This window comes from Hypoxylon fragiforme (assembly GCF_022984875.1).
Source record: "Hypoxylon fragiforme strain CBS 206.31 chromosome Unknown GGS25scaffold_5, whole genome shotgun sequence".
Classification (NCBI taxonomy): Eukaryota; Fungi; Ascomycota; class Sordariomycetes; order Xylariales; family Hypoxylaceae; genus Hypoxylon; species Hypoxylon fragiforme.
Genome location: NW_026054760.1, coordinates 2,977,272 through 2,998,072, shown reverse-complemented (window position 1 = coordinate 2,998,072; position 20,801 = coordinate 2,977,272). Strand labels below are relative to the sequence as shown.

Genomic DNA, 20,801 nt, shown 5'->3' with positions numbered 1-20,801 from the left:
ACTCGAGGCGCGTACCGATGTATGTAAGCTCCAATTTCTTTTTCAGCCCGACGTGTATGTAGTGTATCTCGGATTTAAGTATTCCTATTCCTACGTAGATTGTAGATCAGCTAGTACTACAAGCTACATAATGTAGTACTTGTTATTGGTGTATATGGTAGGTAGGTAGGTAGGTAGGTAAGCAAATTATGGGCTTTGGTTTCTTCCGACATCTCGGAGAACACCTCGGAGGACGTTTCAGAGGATTCGGTAGACGCAGATCAGATCCCAGATACGATAGCTCATGATAGTGATTACTAGAAGACCGAGATGGGATGATGGCTGAGTACATAGTATCGAATCAATCGATTTAGGGGAATAGAATGCAGAAGGGTTATCCAATCACTTACACGGTAAGGACAGTAGTCACAACGTTGAACTACATATACGTAACCTACCTAAATGCGATGAGCAAATTGGGGTCTGAGTTGATGATCTGTTATCCGCAAATCTCAGAGGCTTGCAGATGCAGCAAGATGCAGATTGTTTTTTTTCAAGCTGACGAGATGAATCTTTTTTCCGAAGGAGAACTTTTCACCGACGACAAGAATCGTTTCCCCGATACATACCTACGTACATGTAGGTACATCTGTAATAGGCAGTGAGCAGGTAGATGCTAATACCAGACACCCCATCAGCGAAACACCGAGATTGAATAGATTGCCTTTATATTGGGTAGCATGCTGCTAAGCGCCTGTGACAAGTTTTTCTCGTCGCAGAACTGGCGTCAAGCGGTTGCCGAAGGCGCAAAGGCGGCTAATAAGACGACATTTATATGAATGGCGGGGTAAAAGCGAGAAGGGGTAAAAAACAGGGCCGCGGAACATAGCTATGTAACTATGTGTATGTACGTCGTCTATTCTTGATTTGTATCACTTTATTGAAAAATGAGCCTCAAGCCTCGCCTAATTATGTATATCCATATGTATGTAAGAAAATAGAAATGGGTTGTTAATTAGAAGCCAAGACAGAGAGTAAGATACGAAGTAATTGGTGGGGGGAGGGGCATATTCAATGTTGTGGTGTAGTCGTGAAAAGGGTTCAAACATTGAAACTCACCTACATCAATGTACATGTAGGTACTTAGTAGGTACTAGAGACTCTAGAGTCTAGGACTCTAGGCAGAGTTACCAGGTACATACATATTTTGGATTTCAAATTGTTTGCAAATCAAGTGGTAAAGGATTATCAAAGGATTGTGTAAGCAAGAAATAAGTAGCTCGCATAATAGTGTATCTGGTTTTAGTGATGTCGCCATTCGGCCCTCCCCGTTTTTTGGAGCCACTCAACTCTTCAATGTTCTCCTTTCCTTCCTTAGCTGACCCGGCTGACCCGCTTATAAAGCGTCTACCGAAACTCGCTTGGTATGTACATCACATACTAAATAGATAGCCAAGGTACTTACCGAGGTAGGTTATGTAAGTAGGCGGGTACGTAAGTAGGGCTACGTGCATTGTTAGATCATTGAGATTCGTTTCACCCCGTGCATATTATGTACCTAGACCAGTAGTATACTACTATGTAACAACTATGTATACATTTGTTAGTCGATACTCACCTTAGCCTATACTAGAACATATCGCCGAGATTCTACATGTATCAATTAGCTTCCATGCATATACACAGCACACATACATCGTAGTAAAGATGCTGTAAAATATGAAACAGTACCACCTGGGCAACATGAAAGAGAATAGATGGCTATGTAGACACTACCTACATAGTAGTAGCTAATTAACCATGCGGACTAGTCAAGCTTCCAGGTCCCGAACTTTCATCCGTTCTTGCGATGGGATTCACTCACGTCAGCGGGGGCGTTTGATACACAAATGCATGCCGCACTACACTAAGAAGGTGCTAGGTAAGTAAGTATGTAGGGAGGTACATCATGTACCATATGTAAGGTATGGTATGTATGTGCATAACATATAGGCGAGGTTACTTCTAGACTCTTCCTTCCTTCTTTGTTTGGGTGTGTTTGGGTTAGTGTGTGTTGCAAGTTCCAATTCCCAAGTCCCAAGTCACAAGTCCCAAGTCCCAATTCTTAATCTTGGAAGTCACCTTCCTTGTTTTCTATTCGCTATTCGCACTTGCCGTTGACCAACTATCGCATAATAAATAAACTAAGATGCGCCCGCAAATTCTCACTTCTGCCGCCTTTTCTCTTTCTCGATTCTCAAGTACATCTGCCACCTCTAACCTAGCCTTTAAATCTCTCGCTGCTGCAACCTGCCCTTCATATAAATTATTATTCACCCCTAGTGTTTGCCAACCCGCCTACGTCTCCTCACCAGCTCAGAAACGCTTCCAGTCCAACATGGCTACCAACGCTAACGCTTTCCTCGAGCTGGTCAAGAACCGCCGCACTTACTATGCCCTCAACAAGGAGTTGACTGTCTCCAAGGAGCGTATCCAGGAGATCGTAAAGGAGGCCATCCTACACACCCCCTCCTCTTTCAACTCTCAGTCCAACCGAATCCTGGTTCTCTTCGGAGCCGAGCATGACAAGCTCTGGGGATTCGCTACCGACATTCTCAAGGCCATCGTACCTGCCGATGCGTGGGAGCACACTGCTCAGCGAATGAACATGTTCAAGGGTGCTGCCGGAACCGTATGTCTTTCGCCATTTATGCTGCCTGTCAGAAACTGTGAGGTGGGATGCTAACAAGAATAAAATAAACAGATCCTATTCTTCCACGACCAAAACGTTGTCAACGAGTACCAGGAGAAGTTTGCTATTTACGCCGACAAGTTCCCCACCTGGGCAGCTCAGTCCGACGCCATGATCCAGTACGTCCTATGGACTGCGCTTACGGCCGAGGGTCTCGGTGCCAACCTACAGCACTACAACCCCCTCGTCGATGAGAAGGTTGCCGCCGAGTGGAACATCCCCTCCAGCTGGAAGCTCAACGCCCAGCTTGTCTTCGGTGGCCGCGCCGGCGAAGCTGGCCCCAAGGACCAGAAGCCCATTGAGGAGCGCCTCAAGGTTGCCGGTGCCTAAATTCGATACCCCATCTGGCGTCCTCTGCTCTAGCTTGGCCAGCCAAAAAATATATGGTTAGAACTTCGGATATGTCGTGGGCTGGTAGTAGGAGGGATCAACCCCAACTTCTTTTAAAGCCGAAGGAGGAACCTAAATAGATGAGATCGACCGATGTTCTAGATTTACAGACAGTCAAGGCGACTTGTTGGATAGGCGGTTTCGTCGTTCGATTCTGCGTTGCTCCCTGCGTTCCCTTAGACTACATACCTCGGAAGCGGTGACATCTACATCTTAGACTTATCAAATAAACTAGTAAAACTTGACAATACTCGAAGAGTTTGAGAAGACTGGGAATTGTTTATGAGCCAGTGATTTGCAGTTTAGTAAAAATATCCAAGAGATGGGGACTTGGAGTCTTGGACATGTAGATGTGACGTTTAGGTACACATGCACGTGTATAACACCAATGGGCGTAAAGATGATACGTACCTAGGTACCTCATAGTCATCTCAGGTGAAGCTGATGTTGAAATTAGGTTTCTAGGCATAAAGACTAATTATCTTAAAATAAGATAAAGTTAGAAATGCCCCTGGAATTGATAAGGGGCATTTGAGCCTCATCCAACATGACCAAGAAGTAATAGAGGTACTTACTTATAGAGCAGGTAGATTATTCTAAGAAAAATGAGTTTATATGTTTATAAGACTTGAACAATATGAATGAGATGTGTTAAGAAGTTTGAAATGGTCATTCAGTCGTCAACGTGAGCAGTGATGCCCTGGGTGTACAAGGCCCCCTTTTCGTTACCTACCTAGTAATCACATACCTGGGACACATACCTAGAAGTGCCTCGTTATTCAGGGTCGAAAATCTGCACTCCCCGACTCACGATGGCCTTAAACCCACAGCATACTCGTAATCGACTAACTTAGGTACCTCCCTAACCTTACACATCTGCCTCAGGACACAAGAGCATGCCCATTCTCGAAAGAGAGAGAAATGGAGGTGCCTACATAATTCCAACTGCTTTCCTTAGGTCATGTTGTTTATTCTCAGACCACAACAACAACAACAACAACAACAACAACAACACCGCCTGAAAAACTTCACTTCACTTATCATTGATTTTCTTATTAGAAAGTCAGAGAAACGGATCACGGCCTTTCGAAAGTGATCTCTCTCGAGGCTCGATTTCATCACCTTGATATTGAAGCACTTTCCTTTTTCTCTTTTTCCTCCATAATACCCACTGGTGATATTGAGTTCACCGTCCAATTTATCGTTGGTACCCATCCTTCAAGATGGCGCCTCCACGGCATGAATGGGAGCACCAGGGGGGGCACCATGGCCGAGACCAGCAGCAATACGAAGAACAACGACTGCAGCAGCAAGAGCAACAGCAAGCTCCCTCCGGCGCGGCTAACACCAACATGCCACCTCCCCCTCCTCCTCCTGATGTTCCTCTCTACTACCCTCACCCATACTACGGAATGCCCATGCCGATACACATGCCTCACATTGACCCCTACTATCTATACTATCCGCAATTCCCAGCCCCTATCGCCCAGGCGACGCCGTCCAACTTCCAGGGTCAAGATGTCGTCCCGCCACAAGTCCCTTACGAGGCCCCTGGCATGATGTTTCCAGTACTACCGCAGCAACAGCTCCCCTATGGAGGAGCCCCAATGCCGCCCGAGCTGCCACCGCTCTCACAGATGCCACGCCACGCCACGTACGAGGAGGCGAATCAAGCGAAGCCTCCAACCATACCACCACGGTCCTCGTCACGCACAAACACCAGCACCGCGCCCCCACCCCCCAACCCGCCCTCCCAAGACCAAGACCAAGACCAACAAGCCCGCCGCGAATGCCACCACGAGCACCGCGCCATCCCAACCAACTACTTCCCGCACGCCTCCAGCACCTCCAACATCGCGCCCTGGTACCTGCACCCACGCTCACGCTCGCGCCTCGCCCAGCGCCCCGCAGCCCCCCTTCTACCAGCCGGCAAACCGTACACGTTCCGCGCGCACGACCCGCCGCCCGACGAGGACGAGTCCGCGCGGCACCCGTACCAGCAGCGCCTGTGCGCGAACCTGCTGTCGACGCTGAGGATGGCGATCGCGCACCAATCGCCGCTCGTGCGGCTACCTTCCTCCTCCTCCTCCTCCCCCTCCCTCTCTTCCGTTTCAGGGGGCGCGGGAGCGGGCGCGGGAAAGAGAAGAAGAGGCAAAGGAGGGAGGGGGGGGGGAAAAAAAAGAGCACGGCGGCCGGAAGAAGCGCGCGAGGTCTACCGCGTCCGGTGCCCGCGCGCGCCCTACCACGTCGCCTTCCACGCTCTGCGGCTCCTGCCCGGCGCCGAGCTCGACCCGCGCGACGCCCCGCTGTGGGACGAGATGCAGCTGGTGGCGCGGCTGGGCGTGCGCAGCGGCCTGCGGGTGTTGCCGTCCGGGCGGTTCGCGGTGGGGTTTCTGAGGGTGGCGGAGAGGTGGGAGGGGTGGGGTGGGGGGGACGGCGATACCAATAACAATAACAATAACAATAACAACAACAGAGATGGTAATGAAGGTGAAGGTGAAGGTGATGATGATGATGATGATGATGATGAAGGGGGGATTATAATGCGGCCGGAGAACGCGGTGTCAGACGAAGAGTACTGGGGCCTAGAGGATCTGCGAGAAGGGGTGAAGGGGGAGGACACGGTGTTTGATGAGGCGGGCTGGGAGCTGGAGTATGACACCGATGCGGATATGTATAATGAGTATGTGGAGTTTGAGGAGTATTGCCGGGCGCGGGAGAGGGAGATTGAGGAGGAAGAGGAAAAGTGGTGGGGTAACAGGAAGGAGAAGGAGGAGGAGGAGGAGGAGGAGGAGGAGGAGGATAATGATAATGACAGCCAGGCGACGGTTAGGCTCGCGAGGCCTACGAAGTCTGTGGTGAAGAGTGAGAAGAGTGACGAAGAGGATACAGATGAGGATGACGCCACCATACGCGCGATTCCGCCAGTCCACCCTGGCTACACACAGCCCATCGCCTCCAACGGAACAAGCAAGGGCAAAGGGAAAGAAGTTGAAAAATACTGGGACGGCGAGACGAACCCGCTGAGAGCTTACACCCCCCACCCTGATAGGTTGTTGGGGCTGATGTCGATGGCGCTTGACACGATTGCGCCTATCTACAAGGGCGAGGATGAGGATGAGGAAGAGGATGAGGAAGAGGATGAGGAAGAGGATGAGGATGAGGATGAGAGCGAGAGTGAATACGAAGGGGAAACAACCGGAAATGGAAATGGGAAGAAAACCAAAAAGGCAAAGGGAAAGAGAAAGACGAGAAGGGTCAAGGTGAAGGGGAGGTGGAAGATTCGGAGGGTGAAGGTGAAGATGAATCTGAATCTGAAGGGAAAAGGCAAGGGGAAAGAGAAGGGGGAGTGGCAGGAAGAAGCTAAAGGAGACGAAGGTACTAGTAGCCCGTCTACAAGTGTAGACGTTGAGTGGTGGTAGTACGGTTATGGTTCAGGGACGAGAGTTGGCGGGATAAGGAAAAAAGGAGAGAACAAGTCACTGAAGGTGAGAAGATGCATAATGGTTGTCGTCATATTGGAAGGATCTGTCATCGTTCGTGGCAGCATTGCGATGATTTCAAAAGAAGACGAAATGCTCGGCGCATCAGCAAGTGGAAAACCATCGGCGGCTATCTGAGCAATAAGCAACGTCTGCTTTTATTGCCAATGAACAAGCCATTGGTTAACACCCCGGAAACGAAATCCCCTTCCAAAGACATCCAACTAATCGCTCCTTGTTCTTCTCCCCTTATTGTCCTTTTTCATATCTTTTTTTTTCTTTTCGATAGGGGATTCCCCCTTTTCAGCTTAGCTAATTATCTTGGTTGTTGAGCTTTGGGTATCAAGGTGGTTTAATAACATGGGCATCACCACCCTCCCTCTACCAACAGAAGATCAAAGCAGGAAAGAAAACGGAAAGGGTGAAAAGCCACGATCAAATTAATGTATAATACTTAATTCGCAAAAGGGGATACCCCTAGGAGTAGTTAGCATCTACTAAAGAAGAATTGATTGTTTCTCACTTACAAACTGCGTGCCCTCTCGCCTCATTTTATACAATAGGTACCTACCTAGCAACTGACACTTCAGCTAGGATCAATACGAAAGGTAATAAATAGTAAGGAGTGTGTACGATATCGTAGCAAGAGAGGTCACATCCATCTACACCACTATCACCACCCCATATTCATAATAGCTTCATTCGTCTAGCATAACATTCGGTATCTGATAGTGAGTATCTTACCATCCGCTATCTATATATACCCCGTATACGCTCTTTTAACTCGGTCTTTTAATACTCAGGACACGGGCACACGCCTGTGTGTTAGACGCCACAGCTTGCCTCCAGCCTTCCAATTCTATCGTCGCTTTATAACGCGCTTGTGAGCCCGTTATTTTGATTTTACGATTATTCCTTCTGATTGAATTTATCTACTAACTGACTCATCTCCAGTGCTCGGGTCCAAGTTGCCGCGTAACGCGATGTAACACGACCCCAATCCAAGGTACTCAAAAAGGGTAAAATCGGCGAGGATCCAATATGTCCTTTCCATGAGTAGTGCATAGAGCTCTTCAAGTGATCAAGCCGCAGCCATATTCACTCTTGGCAGAGGCCCATCTTCGTCAGTTTTAAGCTTGTTGCCCATTGTTCACCTCTTTGCTCTAGGGGGTATGACATTCCCTCCGTCAACAATAATTTGTTGGTCGATATGACCTGCTGTATCGCCATATTCCATTCGTTTGTATGTCGTGATTCGGGCCTCATTCATGTCGATGTCAAAGAGCCGAACCCGACGGACGTATTCACCATAGCCTCCATAACCTCCAAACCCGGCACCACCGCCGTAGCACATCCACAGCTCAGGGTTGTTGGTGTTCTCGTCGGCAGAAAGCATACAATACTCATTGGCATGATCACTAGAAAATGAGGTTAGTTTTCTTAGGCAAAGAAGATAGGTTTCGGGGGGTACACACTGTCCGCAGCTAACCATAACGACACCTTGTTCAACCAAAGCATCGCGAAATCCAGAGTTAAATTTAGGTGCAGTGACACCTTCCCTCCATGCGCCTACGTATTGGGAATCCTTCTCCCTATATTCGGGAAGGGGGATGTGGATGAAGGCCAGATCCATATGGATGTGCGTGTATTCCTTGTGCTTCTTCTTCAAACCCTCCGCAGTCTGCCGAAACCAGTCGATCTGGTTCTTCTTGATCCAATCATACCCACTCCATTGTCGCTCGTCTGGAGAATACGCATGTGAGTCGAGTAAGTATACCGTGAGCGCAGAGTGTTTCGAACTTCCTTGTGCGAGGACCTCGATATAATAGTTGCCAACACCGTCGATATCATCTGGTCCAGCTACCGACAGAGAATACGGTAATTGTTCAATAATTTCCATCTGACCTGCTCTCGACAACGTTTTTTCATCGTCATGGTTACCGAATATAGACACGTAGGGTATCTTGTGTTTAATAAGGAGATGCGCGTATTTGAAGATAGCTGATTTAGCATCGGGTGCGGTGTCTCCATTCACCTGGTCGCCGCTGAGAACGACTAGATCGGGTTTCTCCTCGTCTAATAACTTTGATACGAAGTCGAGCGTTCGTAGATCTGCCAGACAAGCCCCTCCTTCGTATTCGTCGGGAACGGCGTCCCGACAGTGACCCACGCCCGTGCTCAGGTGCAGATCTGCCAGCTGCATTATCTTAAACTTTCCATTGTTATTTATCCGGGGCTGGGGTTTTATAGGCTCCACGTCGCCCCCCTGCCGAACTGTGATGTGGGCACTAGGTATGTCCGGACCAGTCTCAAGTAGTAATGGTGTATTCTGAAGCTCCCATCCGTCTCGAGCTTCGACGGCATCGTCACCAAAGAGGACGTCAACAGCCGTGACAGCTTTCTTAGAATCACTCGCGGTTGGCTTAGACGATCGCAAGACCCATAACCCAGCCTGACGGGACTCCCATCTCTCATCGGCCTGGCCCTTGGCACTATTTGAAGGATCCAGTCGACCAACGGTAAGTCCTACGACGACCTTGTCGTCAGCTGTAAGCTCCTCCTCCTTCTTCCTTTGGACATGGACATAAGCACTAGAGACCCAGGATTTATCGAGGTAGAGGTTCTTTTCGACGCGATGCCAGAGGTCAGGGTCGAGCTTGCAGGATGAAAACAGATTCACTTTGGAGCATTGGGTAATTGTAACATCGGTCACGACAAGTCCATGATGGTGTTGGGGCATATACTCGTGTACAGCATTGGGAAGGAGGCGGAAATTTCGATCGAGGAAGAATATGATGAGGAATGCGAAAAGCGCAGCAGCAGCAAGCTGGGTTATAGTGCGCACCTAGTAAGAACGAAGTAAGAGATAGATTAGCTCTGAGACTTTGAGACAGGATCCTGCTAATAAGGTAAGCAGATAGGCGACTTACTATCCGTCGTGTCATGATGTTTGAGATGAAATGAGCGGGCTAGACGTCGCAGTTGGCCCAGCTTCAAATAAATATACTATATTAACACAGCACGGATTGTAGTGATATAGTTAGTAATGATGGGCACTGAAGGCCAATCATCTTTAGCCATGCGCATTTAATAAAAGTTGGTTATAGCTTTAGTTTTTGCAAACATTGAACCTGTCAGTTTCTTGTTTGAATACCTAGAAGTAGGTACATAGATGTTTTGTCTTAAGAGAACATTGATCAGTGAATCAAGAATACAAAAAGAAACTTGGAACTTGGAACTTGGAACTTCAAACTTGAACTTGCAGAATACAAGAAACGGTTCAGATAATACCTGGTCCAAGCGCTTCCCGACAATCTGGGGAAGTGCAATATGTCTATTCCTTTTTAGGACTAGCTTAAGCAGAGTAAGCAGGCATTCATTTAAGTACCTACTACTAGTTAATACTACTAGGTTACACTACTAGTACTGGGTAGTTACCTAGATTGTACATATTCCAGAACTCAACACCACACTTACAATGATACCTCGTACATCAACTACATATATCTGTTGATGTAGTAATCTGTAAACTCGCATGCATTTTTACACACACACACATAGTTACCATACAATACAATTAAATTAATGTCTTCAAAGTCAGCCTATAGGCTCTACACTAGTCTATCATAATCGTCTATCGTGACCCGTATGGACTGACCATTACCATCGTAACCCGTAACAAAAACTTATTAACTTCCCCTTATTCTCTCATCCCCTACTTCAAGTCCCAATGATGCCCCTTCCTAAACCCCAAAGCCCAAAGCTCAGACTCCCTACAGATCTATATGACTTCTCACCCTTCTCGCTGTATATCAGCGTCAAGCACCAAGTACTCCTCAGCCATATCCCATAGCTGTGTTATTCGATTCTCCGCTGCCCTCTTGTTCCAGAGAACCATACGAGTCTCCTCGTCACTTCCTCCAGCATCACCCTCCTCAAACTGCAATCCATTGCTACAGCTGATCACTGCCTGTCTTCTTAGACTTTTGCGTATTCGTTCCCGCAGATCATCTTGGTTCTCCGTGTGTTCCGACGAGGATGTCATGAATACCATCCCATCCGATGTGTCACTCTGCCCGCCACCATATCGGCTTGGCCCATCGACCTGTTCGTCCCCGGCAGAGACGAGTCCGGTGTCTTGCGTGACGGCATCCCGAAGCCCTCGGACCCGTGCCGTAAACTGCTCAAAAGCTGCCACTCGTCTCTCAGCTGCCTCCGCTCTCTCACGCCAAGTCTTGCATTCCCGTCGAGCTTCCCTGAGTTGTTCACAGAGTCTTCCCACATCCATCTTCTCACGTGCTTCCAGCTGTCGTCTCAACCTCGCGTTTTCTTCCCCTTTCACATCAAGTCGCTTTTGCAAGAGCCGAATCTGAGTATGGAGCATCGAATTACCACTCCCAATCCGAGGGCTCTCAAAGGTCGAACCCCTTTCATCGCTCTCGTCGTTTGATGCCTGAGGAGTCCCCGAAGGCCGTCGAGGAAACACAATATGTTGTGCAACCGGTGGCTCCTCAGGCTGGGGGCCCATGGTTCCTAAACTTGGTAGCCCGGCAAGCTCTCGATCGCGTCCGGGGATTTGCTTGGTTGATGGACTCGCCGGCACTTTTCTGGGCGAAGTAAAACCGTGACCCGTGGGACGCAAAGAAACCTGTGGGAATTTTGTCGGCGTGTGTTCAGGGGTCACCCGAGCAGGGGTTGGGCTAAGATTGCTACGATGGGCCGAGAAAGTAGGCTCTTTATTACGTGTTGGTGTCTCAACCGGTTTAGAGTCGTCGTATATCCTTCTTGGTGTGCTAAAGGCGGGGGATCCGTTGGTTCTAGTAGATTTTGTAGGCGAATTGCTCCCGTAGTAAGGCGAAAGAAGACCACTAGGTGCATTGGAGTCATGCCTTGTCTTCCTGGTCAAAACTGTCGCTGGGCTAACTGGAAAATCTTTACTGGCATGATCGAATAGTGCAGCCATAGCCTTGACAGCACCGTTGACCGGTCTCGAACCTGAACGCTGTGAACTTGGCCTACTTCCCCAGTAAAATTCACTTTTGGTCGGAGATGGCGTTTTGGACGTCTGGGGAGATCTCTCAAAGAAACTCGTCTTCTCGGGCGAAAGCCTTGCTGGCTTCTGCAGGTCTCCATGTCTCTTGGTCGCGAGCTGACGTTTCCATTCCGGAGTAGTGGGCTTCCTGTCTCTCCGGCCTACCGACTCTTCGCTCTGTCGAGAGGAGTCGTAGCCTGGGCTACGCCTCAATCGTCTTTCCTTAATAGCCTTCGCTAATGCCTCCGTGCTGGCCCTGCTAGCTTGACTCAGGACCTTCCATTTATCAGCGGGGCTCACGTCGTGCCCTTGAATGTCAAGATGATCACCCAGCCGGCTGTTGGAATACTCTCTAATTGAAAGGGGGGATCTTGTTGGCGTTTTTGGCTCCCGTGATAAATGTTTACTAGGCGACATATCGGACCAAGGCAAATATGCGTCGTTATTCTCAGCCATCGGAACCGACGATCTTACACTGTGGAATGTTACTTCACTTTCGGACCTATCGTTGACTTGTGAGAGATTCTCGTGTTTATGCGCCCGGAATGAATCATCGCCATTGTCGGCTAGTAACCTACTTGGGCTCGGTCTCTTACTTACATATCCGAGACTCCGCCTGGGTGGTGTTTGTGCCGTGGATGATGTTACTTGGTGAGACTGGTCTGGGCATGTTGATCGACGGTCAACCGATGGACTTTCTTCGACTGTCGGTGAAAGCCACTTGGCTGATGATCCAAGGGGAGTTTTGCGCGAAACGCTAGAACCTGAAGGCCGCGATCGTCGCCGGTTAATGGCCGACGGTTCAATTTGATTACTAGTGGGACCTTGAGGTTGCTGGAGGACAGTTGCTGCTCATAGCATTAACACCCAAATTTTTGTGGATGAGGAAAGAACATAACTTACTCGGTGTTGCAGTTAGGCTCCGTGCCATTGGAGAAGCGCTCCTATCATGGTAGCATGGTCCGGTATCATCCCAATCCGGTGGTTTTCTTAGTGGGAATAGGTCTGAAGCTGTTGAAATCAATTTTGCCTTGTGATTTCCACGGCCGGCGGTATTTTCATGTCTTTTAATCTTTAAGGTGCCCAAACTTCGCATTTGTCGAACCACTTCTCTCCAATGTATTATCACCATCTCTGCAATGCCGTTGGCAATATGTGTTTTGTCTACACTGAAAGGCGAGCATGAATCATTAGCACGAGTTTTGGAGCTCCTTTGCTTCCCTCTTTGCCTATTCCTGCGCTTCTCCTTTTGCTTCTCCTTCTGCTTCTCTTTTCGAGACTTCGGAGGTGACATTGGAAGCAATACTAGTCCAGCTCCTGGGTCCGCCACTTTCATTCGATAAGAATGAATTAAATCATTGACTAAGAGAGGGCCAAATATTATGCTTAATGCGTTATATCCCATCAAGTCGGCTGTTGGAAGCGGTCTTCCATCTTCGTCTTCTCGAGGAGCATTTTCTGCGGCTCGGCCAATAAAACATAAGAGCCCAAATACTGCACAGATGAGCTCTCTTTGGTATTGGGAATTCACGGTCCCAATAGCAAGTGCAATCAGACGTGCCCGAAGTTTAGTTTCTCTGGTCGTGGTGAGTTCAGGATCCGCACGAAGCTGACTGTGAATTGCAACCAAAGCATCGAACAATGACAATGAGCCAAGGATCCCCCCAGGTAACCCTGATAGAAATCTTTTGAAGGCACATGCAATATCATGGGCACTGCAGTTGATATGACTGGGTAGATTCGGACATCTAGTTGTGGTAGAGATGTCATTTCCATCTTTATCAGCACAGTAATAATCGTAGAGCGCATCCACAACTCGAACCGATCCAGATATGCGAAATATACCTCGTGTATCAGCTATAGAAGATGAAGGTTAGTTCTGGCCCACGGAATTAATTTTGATATTTTGGTATCCTAACCTTGCTGTACCAGAGCCTGTGCTAATGCGCGGAAGCACGTGGGCAATACTAAGGAGCAGGGGGCGTATTCGGCCGGGAGGTAAAAGAGGCTCTTCCCACAAAGACGGACTAGACCTGTGAGGTCCTCATCCTTGAATCCATCCCTCTTTGTATGATGCACGAGATTCAAGGCCACATCGCTGATACTTCGCCGACGCCGAAGGTGTTGCTCATCAGACTTGACTATTACAGTTTGGGTCGATCTCCCGGACGATGTTCGTCGGACTGTTTTGGAGAACCAACTTCCCTTTCGGCCTTGCGTAGAATCCGTTGGAGGGAAGTCGCCTGGCACGAACTGTCGGATACCGTACTAGAGTCTCATGGTTAGTAAGTTTGTCGCATATGGAGTTGAAGAAGTATGTTACCCTCTTTGCAAGACGGTTGTACTCCCCGACAAACTCTTGTCTGTCTTCGACCTCATCGCCCCCTGAAAGCAAACCGATGTCACCACTGGAAGAAGTCCAAGTGTTACTTCTGCGGGTCACGGGTACATCTAAGGTGCCTAATGAACGAGACGTAGCTGGTACCGCTTGAGTGGTCTGTGGTCTAACAAAAGTCGAAGGGGAGAGCGGACGTCTTCGCTTATAAGATATTGGTTGGGAGGACTGGGACAAGCTTGCGGTTGCAGGCTCTTTACCTTTGGTAGGAGTTGGAGCTGTATCATAATGGTAAGACTGCATCTAAACGACTGGGTAAGAGACTACTTGAATTTGAGTGTCTAACTAGGTATAGAACATAATACAAGTAGTGGATAAGAGATTATAAACTTGAAAGCTCGTTAATAGAAGAGTGAATAGGTAGAGAAAACATTGAGTATGAGATTGGTCAAGATATAAAGTAAGTTCATGTTACAGGTAGGTAGGTATGTATGTATGTATGTAGTCTTAGAGATATTGATACTACAAGGTGCCTGCTACTATAGAGGAACATACTAGCATTAAAGAGGTCAACTGATGTGCGTTGCAAATTAGTATATGTTTAGTATATGTAGGTATTTATAGTATATCCTGACCGCATCACTCCTTCCATAATACTACTATGTATCATGTACGATGGGAAGTCTGAAGAAGTCACTAGACTCACTACAGGCACCTAGTAGATATAATGGTAGCTACCATGTCAGAGACAACACGTTAGAGGAGGAAAGCACTTCTATACCTACATACTATAATACCTGGTACATGTCTAATCTGTTAACACTGGAAATATATTGCGCCTCCGAGAAACAAGTGTTATGGTTACCACGGGTAGATCCTGACCATTTTGTCTCCCACCTAGCCCGCCATCTAGACCATGCAATTCCTTTCCTCCCCCTTAAACCAGGTAGGTACTCCATCATATCAGCGCGCGAGGACTGAGAAAGTATGAAAACCCGTGTCGGCTTAGAGACTGATCCGTATGCAATCTCCCCATTCTTGAGAACGCCAGACTCCTCTACAATGCCCATCCATCATTACCTCCTTTAAATCCATAACCTCATTGCTCCCATTTCCAAGGTCTCATGTATCATCATCAAGAAGAAGGAAAATCGTCGTCCGAGCTTTCACTGGCTTTTCATGGCGGAGGAAAGTATTCACCTTCGTCGGGAGTGACGCCAGTGAATAGGACGTACCTGAGGATGTCGGAGAGGGATATCATGCCCTTCAATTGCCAATTGTCATCGATGACTACTAGCCTGTGTACTCGAGATTGTCGTAGCGTGGTAAAGATGGAATCAAGCCTGTCGTCCTCCTGACAAGTATAGATGCCTTGGAAGTCGTCTGGCCTCCTCGACAATGCTTCCCCCACGGTTGACTCCAACTCTTCGTACACACCCCCTTTGATACACGGTATAACGTCTACGGCCTCAAACACGTTGAGCACGACGTTGTTCCTATCAACAATCGGGACGGCGGAAATGTTGTGAACCACCATCAAGTTGATTACCTCGAGTACCGAGTCTGTCATCTTAGCGGTTGCGAGGTCCTTATAAGTCCCTAACCCTATCTCTCGTACGGTCTGCTTAAGAAGCATTGTGTGTTGCTCAGTGTTGACGGCGATAAACTTGAGGATGCGATACTGTGTGATGACGCTCACAACTGTTTCTCTCTCGGTTTCGTGATCAATGTCGACCAGCGGAATACGACGAGCGCGACTTTTGAGCATGCGACTACAGGCTTCGTACAGGGGTCTCGTAGGGTGGACCGACACAGTTTCTAACGGAAGGACGCCAATTGCCCTTTCGATGTCTGTCGTATGATTAAATTATCAGTTACCGAGGCCCAATCCACGCCTTCCAGCACATTCACATCTGGGATATGACATACCGCGAAGACTGCTCAACCTAAACTTATCTACATTATCAATGTGTTCGGGAAACTGGCAGTAGTATTGTATTAAATTGATATAGTCGGTCGCAGTGAGAAGCCCCGCGAATCTGGCTTGCTGCGAATCCCAGAGAGGTGCCGAGACAATTCCTAATAGATTGTATGTTAAAAACGGCTCGAGGTCTGGCGGGGAAAGGATATGATGATAATGGCAAATATAGGTACAATACCATTCTGGATCAGGATGTCAAGACTCTTCCTGATCAAGAGATCATTGTCCAGCACGATAAGTCGGAATGAGAGCGGAAGCACATCGTAGCTAGTTCTAACTCGGAGAAAATTGCGCAGACCTTTCTGTAGGCACGAAGAGACAGATCAGCAAGTGGTTGAGGTCTAAAAATACCTAAGGGGGGAAGCCCGGATGGCAGGCAGAAGGGTAAGACAAAGAAGGATCGCCAGGGAATGATGATATTAGAATGCAGATGCTGATAGCTTACCAGGCCTTGCAGCTGCTCTTCGTCAATAGGACTCATTGGCGGCGTGGGCGCAGGGACTGTGCGTGTCCGAAGTTTGGGTCTGAGATACGAGGATGGCTGCACAAAAGGAAGCTCGTGACCTGGTCGAAGTAGCGGTGGTATGAACGAGTGCAAATCCGACGATATGGCGGGGGCGGTAGCGGCGACAGCGGCACCGGCACCGACAGCAGCTGGCGCGTGTTGTGGCACCTCGTCTAGCGGCGGATTACTACTAGGTTCGTAGCTCGAAGGGTCATCCATCTTTCTTTCTTCCCCCTTTTTTTTTGTCTTGGGGTTTCCTTGGGGGAGCTCTGATAATTAAGGATTATTGGTGGAACACCCGTCTCCCCGGAGGCGTATAATTGAATAAGTAGGTATAGGTATGTAGCTACCTATTGCAGTAGGCGTGCCTGGCGTGGACGATGAAAGGTTTCGGTGTACGAGACCCTTTTTTTCTTCTTTTTTTCTTCTCTCTCTCTTTTTTTTTAAAAAAAAAGAGAAAAACCCACCTATTCCAGTTAGGTACTAGAGAGGAATGTAGGGAGAGGGGAGGGGTGTGTGGAGAGTAAAATGCAAAATAAAGATAAAATTAAGAATAAGAATAAGTAAAAGTAAAAAAGAAGTTATTGAGTAGAGTTGGTGATTATTGTAGAAAGTAATGATCTAAAGTTGGAAGTAGCAAGGAAGTTGCTAGCTAAGATGAAAGATGAAGACATCGGCTTTGGTTTTCATACATGCAACCCAACTACTATGTATGTACTGGGTAGATTATGTACCCCTTAGCACACACTAGAGCAGATTGATCTTTTGCTAAGTTTAAAGTAATAGGCTGTAGTAGTTAACAAAGAAAGATAAGGATGAAGATGGTGAGGTTGATAATACTAATGAGGTCAGACCAGATGAATAAATAGCCTCACAGTCTTTTTGCGTCGACAGCCTACTGGGCAATTCGTGCTGACAGTGATGCATACGTACATACATATAGGTGTCTAGCAGCGCTATATGTACCTGGTAGAGTAGGTATACAACGCTGAATGTAAGCAACTCGGGAGATCTGACAGGGCGAATAGGTACAATTATGTACCTAGCACCTACCTAAGTTAGTAACTACCTACATGTACCTAATCAGACATTAACGATGCAGTGTCTGGTTCAATGCTGTACTGTAACTATATGCAATACATGCATATTGAGGTCCATGTTTGTAGCGTGGGGGTGTGTATGTCTCTCAGTGGGTTTTAAGGGCTTCACTGTGCTTGTTGTTGATAGGTCCTGACCGTCCTGATGGATCAACCTCCATCCCTGGATGAATAGGCGGTTACATGTGCCTTGAATGCTGGAAATCTTTAACAAGAAAGAAGATGGAATAGCATGTGGGCATTTTACCCACTCACATACCAAGCATCCATCTTCTGATACCTAGGTTAGTACAGTATTAATGTCCTTGCAAGGACTGTACATTGTCATGATGTAGGTATATATAATAAAAGACATCTGGAAAAGGAAGCTCGAGGATAAAGCAACCCAATAACTATATTACCCTAGGTATGTACTACTAGTAGTATAGGTGCTGACATTGCACAAACATAAGCATCTTCAGGGCTATGTATGCAAAGTTCAAGTCGTTTAGGCAGTCAAACCCCTCGAGACCTAATGAACGCAGGTGCCTACCCCCCAGCCATTGCAGTGACGTAGGTACGTTGGCCGTGCTCATACTACTACATACCTACAGAGACATAGATTGGACTTACCACTCGTGAACATTTGCAGTATCGTAGCAAATGCATAAACCTAACAAAATACATAAGCTCGTGTCATGCCAAGATTATTCATCCTATACTACATAGTAGATATCTACCTACCTACCTACTGTACATAGGCGGAGAAGATTTGATGCATCCATCATGTATACTAAATCTAAAGCGGAGAGAGAAAGAGGATAAAAAGAACAATCAAATGATATGTCATATCGTATTAAAGAATTGATGTGACGCAAAGGATACATAAGGGTGCTATTGGAAACATTCGGCCATTGCTCAATCAAAGGGTTGGAAAAGTCAACAGCCACTGCTACTTAACGTATTAGACCTGGAACCGGACCAAACTTAGATGTAGACCACCTTAATTTTTTAGTTACTTAGGATACCTAAAACCTCCCAAAACCTCCCCAAAACAACACTAAACAACAACAATACCAAATCACTTAAAAAAATTCATAACGCCACAAATCCTACCTTAAACTAAACGAAACTTTACGAACGCATTTATCATATCGAAATATACAAATATAAAAATTTAAAAAAAAATCCGACGCCGATTCATCGAGATACGACTCTTATACTGTTTAATTACATAAAACCTACTATATATACGTACATATTATCAAATTCCAAACCGCACAACCAATGCATCTTATTCTTAATATAATATTTATATTTATATTGAAATAATATATCATATTATTAAATTATATCAAATTTAGTAAAGGTTTAGCGGCGTAATAATTATTTAAAGTGATTTGATATTGCTGTTGTTTTAAGGTGGTCCGGATCTGAGTCTGGTCTAGTTCTAGGTCTAATATGTTACTTCGTATACGATTTCTAGCTCGACTTGGAGTCAGTTTCAAGCGCAAAACCCACCATCGGTTAATCATAAAATAACAACATATAATACATATGTTTTGTCTCTCCCAAGGCTGTTTGGTGTGGCATAGGTAGGTAGCTAATAATGAAGGCGAAGTTGTCGTCATCTAAACATGCCACCGATAGAAAGGAGTGGGTGGTGCTTAGGGTCTCAAATGGATGACTATGTAAATTCTAGGTCAGGCGATTTGTTCAAGGATTTATTATCTCTTGACTCGGGTAGGATCTCATGACTCAATTTTGAAGGAACTGTTCTTATTAGGAACTGGGTAATCATTAAGGATGGCCTCCCACCCATCAGCAAGGTCAAGAGATGATTTGTTGACTTGAATTGGGAATAGCCTCAGCGAATAACGAATGTTCCAGCAGCGTGACAAACTTTGGCTATTCTCGGTTACTATCTGACGGAAAGCCACATAATAGGTGGATGGAACGTCATATTTTCGAGACAAGACCTGCAGGTGTTTTCTTCACAAGCTACTTGAAGCTAGATCGCCGCCATGGCATTTGCAAAGGAAGCCAAGCGAAGTTTGTGGCTGGCACTGGCTGCTGCAATGTACAATAGCTATCCTAAAGAGGTAAACAGCACGATAATCGGGGTCTTCTTGTTATGTATGTTGTGGCTAAAATAAAGATGCTAAAAAGCGCCTACATAGTTAATTGTAAGCAGGCACCAACTGACGTATGGTAATCATGATAAAAGGTCAATGTTGTCTTTAGACCCAGTGCTCTTCACACGCCTTTGACATCCATTAATGACATGAGCTCTTCATTCATTATGCATGTACATAGTACATAATCTATGTAGGCAGCTGAAGGCATGTAACATTTGATGAGAAAGGAGCAAACTGAGATAAGCTCTTAATGCTATGTGCATTGTGAATGTGCATGTAGATATTCTACCTAGTTCCTAGCACATTACCTAGTATGTAGGGGTTAGTTAGTGGTACCCACAGAAACTTCAATGTTGCGAAAGTTCAGACATCCCGGGTCCTTCTTGTCGTATGTATGTAAGAAAGAAAACGAGATAAATGATTGGCACACTGCGCCATTCCTTCTCTCTACAAGGCAATTACGTTACTTTTTTTAAAGTACAAAACCGTTAAAACACAACTGCTAGACTACCTAGTACTAGGTTAGTACGCCGTATTATGTATGTACCTTAGGTACTAAGCGATTATACCTCTGTCTCCACTTCTCCTCTCCACCTATAAACACCATAGGCCAGTGAAGTCACTGCTTCAGCACCTGCTCCAGCAAGTAACAGCAACAAGACGCGGCAATAGCGCAGTAACTGCTATCAACTTTAGTTACGACGGGGGCAGCAAGAGCAGGGTTGTCGGTACTTATCTCACTCATCCCAAACCCTCGCATTACCTCGCATACTCTCCAACTCCAAGCCTTCTGTTGCAACTTTCAACCTCGAAATCTCGTAAACAAGCTTGGAGCCCTGGAACTCCCAAATGCATTAAGGTTCAACACCAACAACCTGCCTCTCTTCCATTTCCCTTCCACCTCACTCTCATACTCTCTCTCTCTCTCTCTCTCTCTCTCTCTCTCTCTCTCTCTCTCTCTCTCTCTCTCTCTCTCTCTCTCTCTCTCTCTCTCTCTCTAGCTGTCTTCCATAATACCCTTCGGCCTGGTCACGATCGATCTTTATCTCATCGTATCGTCCCGTCCCGTCGATGCATGCACACCGGTACAATTACCGCCGCATCGACCTACACGTAATAGCCTGCCTACCCTAGTCTCTCACGAGGATATAT

The 20,801-nt window shown here is 46.9% G+C and overlaps 4 protein-coding genes across 4 annotated transcripts; 2 read left to right on the top strand and 2 right to left on the bottom strand.

Annotated features, from left to right (window-relative positions):
• Window positions 1–1,981: 1,981 nt before the first annotated feature.
• On the top strand, window positions 1,982–3,680 carry GGS25DRAFT_492008 (Nitroreductase). The gene is made up of 2 exons (XM_049261156.1): window positions 1,982–2,650; window positions 2,723–3,680. The coding sequence occupies exons 1-2, from the start codon at window positions 2,168–2,170 to the stop codon at window positions 3,038–3,040; spliced, it is 801 nt and encodes a 266-aa protein (XP_049117030.1). The 5' UTR covers window positions 1,982–2,167; the 3' UTR covers window positions 3,041–3,680.
• A 643-nt stretch (window positions 3,681–4,323) lies between these two features.
• On the top strand, window positions 4,324–6,522 carry GGS25DRAFT_522063 (uncharacterized protein; the record flags this gene model as incomplete). The annotated part of the gene is made up of 1 exon (XM_049264157.1): window positions 4,324–6,522. One exon carries the CDS (start codon window positions 4,324–4,326, stop codon window positions 6,520–6,522), a length of 2,199 nt encoding a protein of 732 aa, XP_049117029.1.
• A 746-nt stretch (window positions 6,523–7,268) lies between these two features.
• On the bottom strand, window positions 7,269–9,818 carry GGS25DRAFT_492005 (calcineurin-like phosphoesterase). Its single transcript, XM_049261155.1, has 3 exons — window positions 9,513–9,818; window positions 8,058–9,427; window positions 7,269–8,000 (listed from the first exon to the last, which is right to left on the bottom strand). The coding sequence occupies exons 1-3, from the start codon at window positions 9,525–9,527 to the stop codon at window positions 7,733–7,735; spliced, it is 1,653 nt and encodes a 550-aa protein (XP_049117028.1). The 5' UTR covers window positions 9,528–9,818; the 3' UTR covers window positions 7,269–7,732.
• Window positions 9,819–14,562: 4,744 nt separating this feature from the next.
• On the bottom strand, window positions 14,563–16,892 carry GGS25DRAFT_492002 (CBS-domain-containing protein). The gene is made up of 4 exons (XM_049261154.1): window positions 16,376–16,892; window positions 16,109–16,232; window positions 15,879–16,028; window positions 14,563–15,800 (listed from the first exon to the last, which is right to left on the bottom strand). The coding sequence occupies exons 1-4, from the start codon at window positions 16,652–16,654 to the stop codon at window positions 15,127–15,129; spliced, it is 1,227 nt and encodes a 408-aa protein (XP_049117027.1). The 5' UTR covers window positions 16,655–16,892; the 3' UTR covers window positions 14,563–15,126.
• Window positions 16,893–20,801: the final 3,909 nt, after the last annotated feature.

Coding starts and splice junctions, on each gene's coding strand:
- GGS25DRAFT_492008 (XM_049261156.1), top strand. CDS start 2,168: ATGCGCCCGCAAATTCTCACTTCTGCCGCCTTTTCTCTTTCTCGATTC. Junction 2,651..2,722: donor TCAAGGGTGCTGCCGGAACC/GTATGTCTTTCG, acceptor TAAAATAAACAG/ATCCTATTCTTCCACGACCA.
- GGS25DRAFT_492002 (XM_049261154.1), bottom strand. CDS start 16,654: ATGGATGACCCTTCGAGCTACGAACCTAGTAGTAATCCGCCGCTAGAC. Junction 16,029..16,108: donor TGACATCCTGATCCAGAATG/GTATTGTACCTA, acceptor ACAATCTATTAG/GAATTGTCTCGGCACCTCTC. Junction 15,801..15,878: donor TAGGTTGAGCAGTCTTCGCG/GTATGTCATATC, acceptor ATCATACGACAG/ACATCGAAAGGGCAATTGGC.
- GGS25DRAFT_492005 (XM_049261155.1), bottom strand. Junction 8,001..8,057: donor GTTATGGTTAGCTGCGGACA/GTGTGTACCCCC, acceptor CTCATTTTCTAG/TGATCATGCCAATGAGTATT.